The sequence below is a fragment of the Vombatus ursinus genome, unplaced genomic scaffold (genome assembly GCF_900497805.2).
Source record: "Vombatus ursinus unplaced genomic scaffold, bare-nosed wombat genome assembly UNPS02013931.1, whole genome shotgun sequence".
NCBI classification, from domain to species: domain Eukaryota; kingdom Metazoa; phylum Chordata; class Mammalia; order Diprotodontia; family Vombatidae; genus Vombatus; species Vombatus ursinus.
Window position 1 is genome coordinate 1210835 of NW_020953709.1, and position 7550 is coordinate 1218384.

Consider the following 7550-nt stretch of genomic DNA (forward strand, 5'->3'; position numbering starts at 1 on the left):
GCAGTGAAGGGGGAGGGCAGGCCACAGGGCAGGGGGCAGAGCAGTGAGGGGGGGGCCCAGGCTGCATGGCAGGGGGCAGAGCAATGAGGGGGGGCCCAGGGCCCAGGGCAGGGGGCAGAGCAGTGAAGGGGGAGGGCAGGCCACAGGCCAGGGGGCAGAGCAACAGGGGGGGGCCCAGGGCCCAGGGCAGGGGGCAGAGCAATGGGGGGGGGGCCCAGGGCAGGGGGCAGAGCAGCAAGGAGGGGAGGGAACCCAAAGGGAGCTGGCCTGAGACCAGGTTGGGCAGGGCGAGGGGATGGCACACAGGGCGGGATGAGATGGTGACACCCAGGAGGCCTGGGCCTGCACCAGTGCCTGGGGAACATCTCAGGGGGACTGGGGAAAAGGCGATGGTAGGGAGGAGGCTGAAGTCACTGGACACTGAGAAGAGGGCAGGGGAAGGCGAGAGACACAATGAGACGGGAGCTGGCGGAAGGAATGAGGGAGCTGTACAGGAGGACAGGGCGCGAGCCAGGGAGGGGCCTGGGAGGCCTGACTTGCCTGGGGACCAGGTCTTTGCCAAGGACCACCGCAGTCACAAACTCCTTGGAGTACTCCATGGCATCCTCGCTGCGAAGGAACCCACAGCCCACAGTCAAGGGCTAGGTCGAGAACCTCTGGTCATCCCGAGGACCTCGGCCACTCGAGGCCCTTCGCCAGGCCGCCCATCGCCCCTTTCCATCCTTCCCGCGTCCTCTCCAGCCAACCCGCAGACACGGCACTCCTGCTCCCTCTGAGTCTGTCTGCCACACCATCCGTGCTCAGACCCTGCCTCTGTGCCTGTTTCCGATCCCAGGTGGCAAGGCCGCTTTGTTCTTGAGCCTCACACAGAGTGCAACGGCCTCGTAAAATGTACCATTTTTTTCTCCTGGACTTTCCATTGTGCGTGCAGGGAACTTCTGGTATGGAAATTCCCTTCGCCCAATGCGACGGGAAGTTCACCTCTAACCTATGGTTTCATACGGTTGCCTGGAATGCTGGGAAGTTACATATTTTCCCCCAGTCCCACAGATAGTGTGCGTCAGAGCGGAGATTCAAACCCAAGGCTTACAACTCCAAGGCCGGCCTTGTACCCACTAAATTACACTACCTCAGCTCTACTGTACTGCAGTAATACGGAATAAGGGGCAGTTAGGGGGCGCCACCGTGCACAGAGCGCTGGGCCTGGAATCAGGAAGACCAGAGCTCAAATCTAGTCTGATACTTCCTAGCTGAGTGACCCTGGGCAAGTCACCGGACCCTGTTTGCCTCAGTTTCCTCATCTGGAGGAGGAAATGGCAAACCACTCCAGTATCTTTGCCAAGAAAACCCCAAATGAGGTCATGGAGAGTCGGACGCAAGTAAAACAACTGAACAACAAAAAGTAGTATGTTATATATATACACACTATATATACGTATGTATGCGTGTATGTGTGCATGTATGTATACACACACACACCCCCCCATAGTTGAATGCAAGCTTCCCAAGGACAGGAGCCACGTCTTGCCTAAACTCTTGCTTTCATCCAGGCCTGGCCCAATGCTTTGAGTACAAAAGCCTTATAATTAAAAATAATAATAATAATAATAATAATAGTGATAGCTAAAATTTACGGAGTGCCTATGTGCCAAGCGCTTTACAAATATTATCTCATCCAAACCTCATAACCACTCCAGGAGGAAGGTGCTAGCATTATCTCCATTATACAGATGAGGAAACGGAGGCAGGCAGCAGGTAAGGACTTGCCTGGCGCCGCACAGCTAGTGGGTGTGTGAGGCCAGATTTGACCTCAGGTCTTCCTGACTCCAGGCCCAACAGCGGTTCTTTCTTGCACACTAGCTGCCTAACTCCCTAAAGAATGGAATGATCTTGAGGACAGTGGCCCAGAGCTGGTTGGAGGTCGCTCCTTGGGGGAAGGACTGGGGTCCAGAAGCCGAGCCTCTTTCTGTCCCCTGGCTGGTCTCTAAGCCTTCTCTACCACCCTGCTCCCCACCTTCCACCCTCCCGGGATCGGGCGGCAGGCAGCTCTCCAGGTTTCCCATTCCCATTCCCAGGCCAGCTGCTGTCTCCCCTGGGCTCGCTGGAGCCGAGATAGAGCCAAGGAGCCCAAACCTCTCCGTGGATTTTCTAAGCATCGGCAATGCCTCCTGCCTCCCTTTACCAGGTCTGACCCCCAGAGGCGTGCCCCAGCCCTCCCCACTGGGCTCCAAGACCACAAAGCCTGCCTCATTCCCACCCGTGGCACCTGCCTACCTCAGCAAGCCCCCCGGGGGGGAGTAGGCAAAGCACTTGAGAGTTGGGTACTGAGGGCGCAGGAGGAAGGAGAGGATGGCCGCGGTGCCCGCACCCAAAGAGTGGCCCACCACAATCAGGCCGTAGTGCTTGGTTCCTCTGCCCTGGGGGAGAGAGGTGAGGTCAAACACCTTGGGCCCCCTCCTCCACTAAGCCTGCTCCCTTGGGGGCTGAAGGACCTGGATGTGGGCTCCACAGAAAGCTCTCCTCCCAAACCACCAAGCCATTACCCAAGGAGGATGCTGTGAGTGATGGTTGGCAGGGAGTGCCCTTAGGGCCCAGGAGGTTGGGGGTGCCCCGGGGGAGGGGCCTGGCTCCTCAGGTGGAAAGAACTCACCAGATCCCGCCCAAAGGCTTGCGAGAGGACCATCTCTTGCTCTAGCTTCTTTTTGATATATTCAGCAGAGAGGACCATCCCCTAGGAAGAGGGAGGCATGGGTGAAGAGGCCCCTCCTTTGACACCCACACTCCTCTTGGGCCCCTCCCATTCACAGCCAACAGGATGGCGAGAGACACAGGCAAAGGTCACTGGAGGACAGGGTGGGCCCTGCCCTGACCCTAAAGTCAGGGGGGTAACATCAGCAAACCTTATCTGCTCACAATGACGACCAGTCCCTAAGGGGGCCTGGGAGGTGCCTGTTTCTCTTAGGAGAGGGCCCTGAAGCAGTCCCCATCCCAAAGGTCCCAAGGCAGGATGCTGAGAGCGGCCAGGAGAGGAGGGGGTGGGAGGTACCTTGTGTCCCAGCCACGTGCCATGGTGGCCCTCCACGGGGAGACGCTCCGCATCGCCAGTCAGATCTGTCAGGGCATCCTTGGAGAAGAGTCCAGACAGGTCAGTGATAAGAGCAGGACCTGGGGAAGGGGGGTCTGGGAACGAGGAAGGTGCCGAGGGGCTGGCGGGGAAGAGGACTCAGGAAGCCAGGACCCTCCCTTCCTCTGGGAGGTATCCAGGGGCCACCTTCCCGACGCCCTCCCTCCAAGCTGCCTGCTCTGGTTAGCTGCACTCGGTCGCTTTATAACCGCTGTCGTCTACACTAACCCATGTCCTCGCCACGAGCGGTATCGCTTCCTCATCTGTCCTCATACGCCCAGCCCCGGCACCGTGCCTGGCACGCAGTAGGCGCCTCATAACAATTTGTTGGCTTACTACGGGCCGAACGACCGAAGGGAAGCAGAAGGCTGGGGCCGTGTACCTTTGGGGACAGGGTTCCTCGGATACTGATCACCACTTTCTTCTTGTCGTGGTCCACGGCCACGTAGAAGGGCGTCTCATAGACCTAGGAAGAGGGTAGGGCCAACGAGTCAGTGAGGGTCCCTCTCTTGGCAGAGGCTAATGTTTGGGGGGAGCAGTGAGGTCACATTAAGGCTCCAGGTGCTGGCCCCCAAGGTTGGCTGGGCTCCCCAGCGTGCTCTCAGAACTCAGCTCACGGCCCTAACCAAAGCAAGGAAAGCCGAACTCCCGCCAGCCATCCCCTCCTCCCAGGCTTTTGCTTGTGCTGCACCCCTCTCCAGAATGCCCTCCTCGGCTCCTCTGCCTCATCCGGTCTGTTCTCTAAGGACTGAGTCCTCCACGAAGCTTTCCCCACTTGACCAGCCTACTCTCATCTCTCTGTCTCAGAACTCCTCCAGCCCTTCTGGTCTGTCCCACACAATTTCACACTTTGCTATCTCCTCTCATACTGTTCTCCCATTGGCGCCTGTGCAAAACTCGACGTCCTCCACCAGCCCGGGGGGCAGGGCCCCGTCTCTTCTCCTTCTGAACCCCCTCAGTGCCTACTGTGGGGTTTGTAGATTGACTCGAGAAAGAGTTTTCTTTCTCGGCTCACACACGCCGGGGAGCAGGGCAGGGGAGGGCAGGCAGGGGACGCCTTTAGGCCACACAGCTGCAGAAGGGAATTCAGAATGAAGACGTCCCCAAGGCAAAGAAAGGGCTGAAGCCGAGTGAGGACAGGGCTAAGGGGCGAGGACCGGGGACGTCACTTGTCCAGGGCTCTCACACCATCACCTTCCTAGTTCTGACCCTGGTCACCTGGGCACTGCCAGGCTCAGAGGGTGGGGAGGGGAGCCGCACACTTCCACAACGTGCTCCTCGGGCTCAGTCTGACCTCTCGGCTGTTGGGCTGTTAGGCCAGAATGGAGGGTGTAGGGAGGAGTCCTATTTCTTCCCTGGAGCTAGGATAAAGCAGGGGGATCATTCGCTATTGGCTGGGGCCGGAGGGGCCCGCCTGCGTCCTGCCCCTCATCACAGATCCCCCACCTGGTGAGGCTGGCCCTGTGCCCCCTCCCCCAGCCCTCTCACCGCATCGTGGCAGGAGGTGTAGACGATGTCCACCGAGCTCATGTTCTCATCCAGGAAGTGGCGGCGGATGGCCATGGCATTGCAGCCACAGCAGTTGTCCTCTTCGATGGTGACTCCAGGGGCAAAACGGGGGCGGGAGGGGCACAGGCAGCACCTGGGAGGGGAGACCAAGGAGTTGTGGGGGAGAGAGAAGAGGCCCGAATCCAACAAGGGGTGCAGCTCTACTCTAGGCCACCAGAGGGAGCAAGCATCCAACCGATTCCTCACCAAGAGCCCGGCCTCTTTGGGTCTTGGAGAGATGGCTGGGGCTTTATTAAGAAGCCTGGGTCCTAGCGCCTTAAAGAAGCCTGTCCTCACTCCGAGCTACACACCGTGCGGTTGCGAGGCCTGCTCTAGGCGCGTCAGGGCCGAAACCAAGTTCCATAGGATGCGATGGCTTCCACTAGGACCAGCTGGTTGGTTGGGGAAGTCCATGAGAGGCTGCTAGGGACGTGCACGCAAGGGAGGGCTCCTGGCAAAGTCCTGCTGCAATGTGACCGCCCCCCTGCACCCAGGCGAGCCCGAGAGAGAGAGCTGATGGCCAGGGCTGGGAGAGCAGCCTCTTAGGTCCTATTTCCAGGGAGTCACACTGCCTGGCCAGGGACCGGTAGGCCCATCGTCTCTTCCCCCCACACTCTGCCCCTTTCCTGGAGGGCTGATAAACGTGAGTCCAGGCGGGATGAGAGACGGATGAACCAGTCTAATTCCACTTTCTTCATGAAACCTTGCTTGACTATTGCCCTGGGGGCAGTGGACTTTCCCCTCACTATCCCAATCCTGGGACCCTCTTTGTACTCATGGCAGAATTTCAAGCTGGAAGGAAGCTTAGAGCTCATCACTGAACGAGGCAGCAGAGCACAGGGGGCAGAGCCATTATCAAGACCTCCCACGCAACTTCCTCGTTAGACACTTGCTCGTGGTATGACTCTGGTCAGGACATTTAACCTCAGTTTCCTCACATGTCAGATTTCCCAAGCTTACTGTGAAGGTCAAATAACATATGCAAACTGCTTTGGAAACTTTAACTCTACATAAATATTCTTATCCTCATCATTATTATAGATGAGGAAACCAGCTCCCCTACTGACAATATGCCTTGGAGATAAACACACTCGTTCTGTCTTCCTCACAAAGCTGTCAGGAGAAAAATCTCGTGCACACTTGGGACTCCGACCCCTCAAGGACTAGAGAGGGCCGATGGCGAGGCCTCCTGACCCAGGGCAGGACGCTGGGGCACTTGAGGGGCACAAGGGGAGTCCACTTGGGCCATTACTGATTTGTTGTGCTCAGCTATTCGCTCATTACAAGGGAGAGTTCTCTCGGGGAGGGAGCAGTAAGTCACTGGTAAATGGTAGTAATTTCAAAAACAGAAAAAAAAATCAATAAAACATCTAAAAATTTTTTAGGAAGATGGTGGGGGGATGGGGAGCCTGAGCACACACCTCTACTAACCCATGCTGAAGGATGCTGTCAAGAGGAAAAGCTTTATAAAGACTATTTCAGTCACAAGATTAAGGTCACGCTTTCAACTCAAAATTATTCAAATCTGGCTAGAAACACCATCATGAAGAAAGGCTTGCAGGGCTCAATTATTGGCTATTTTTGCTTATTAGGGTTATTAGGAATTAGGGTTTCAACAAAAATAAAGCGCTTTATAAACTTGTCAAGAAGTATATACGTGTATGCTACATTACTGACGAAGTTAGCAGCAAATCCTGCACTCCAGTCTAAGTTTTCTTGTTCCATATTCTGGGCTCTTGATTCTACCATATTGCTTTTGTTTATTTCTATGATAGGGTGTGTGTGTGTGTGTGTGTGTGTGTGTGTGTGTGTGTGTGTGTTCACGTGCGGACATGGCACAGACAGCCCAGTCATGTTAAAGCTAGAGGGGGCCTAATCCTTTGGGTTTCGGCCCCCGAGGAGGAGCAGGCCCTGGGTCTGAACAGTCAAACTCTTAAGTGGCTGACTGAGGTCACAGTGGAGCTCAGGACCCTTCCTAGCCAGAAGCTGGGTTCTGTCTTGGTCCTCAGGGAGGGCCTGGCTAAGCAGCAATGAAGGGCCAGTCGGCTGTCCCTGAGGGTGACCATGCTGGGGTGGACCAGGATGAAGGAGGGAGGAGAGGAAGCTTGGGACAAAAGTCTGCGGTCTAAGGAGAGTGGGTGGGCCTCTGTTAGCTTGCTGAGCTCGGCCAAGGAGGCTGAAGGACATCCCTTGGGGTTCAGATCTTCCTGCAGGCATCCCTGTATCTGCAGCCTAACCCGCTGGTCCTGCCCTCTGTGGACTGAGGCTCCAAAGCCACTTACAGGACCAAGGACTGTCGGAGCCATAAGACCTAGCTCAGAGACAGCAGGCAGATGCCCGCATTTACTCAGTGTCAGTGGGAGAAAAGTCCCCACCACCTCGGACCCACCCTGAGCCGCTTCCTGCGAGGCTGGCTTTTGAGGCCTCCTCTAATGGGATGGAGGCCCCATTAGCTAGCTTCCTGCCTCATGAGGGCCACATGGTCCGGGGCCTAAAAACTCCTGAAATACCATGGCAAGCAAGACTCAGTGTGCAAAGGGAAAGGACCAAGGCTGCCATCCAACACAGCTGCCTGGGAAGGCACGGCCCCGTGGCCTTATTGCCCTGTGGCTCCGTTGCCACGTGGCTCGTGCCATCGAGTAGCAGAAACCACTCACTAGAGGCAAGAGCTGGCAGGGAAGATCTGGGGTTCACACTGCGCTCACCGAGCTCCGCTCCCCCTCCCTCCTCTAGGTGGATTTTCCAGGTCCGTTGGCTCTGGTATTTAATATTCTAAGGTCCCTCCTGGCTCAGACATTCCATGTTCTAAGCCCCCTGACATCCTCTGCTCTCCAGACATTCCATGTTCTAAGCCCCCCGACATCCTCTGCTCTCTGGT

At 56.7% G+C, this 7550-nt stretch overlaps 1 protein-coding gene across 1 annotated transcript in view; it reads right to left on the reverse strand.

Moving 5' to 3' along the window:
* DAGLA (diacylglycerol lipase alpha) overlaps positions 1–7550 on the reverse strand; it is a 34303-nt gene that overhangs the window by 12779 nt on the left and 13974 nt on the right. The window contains exons 11-16 of the mRNA XM_027858899.1: positions 4613–4766; positions 3507–3590; positions 3047–3124; positions 2651–2731; positions 2275–2417; positions 541–609 (exon numbers count right to left, since the gene is read on the reverse strand). Of these exons, the coding sequence (XP_027714700.1) occupies positions 541–609; positions 2275–2417; positions 2651–2731; positions 3047–3124; positions 3507–3590; positions 4613–4766 (609 nt within the window). The remainder of the gene's footprint in view (positions 1–540; positions 610–2274; positions 2418–2650; positions 2732–3046; positions 3125–3506; positions 3591–4612; positions 4767–7550) is intronic.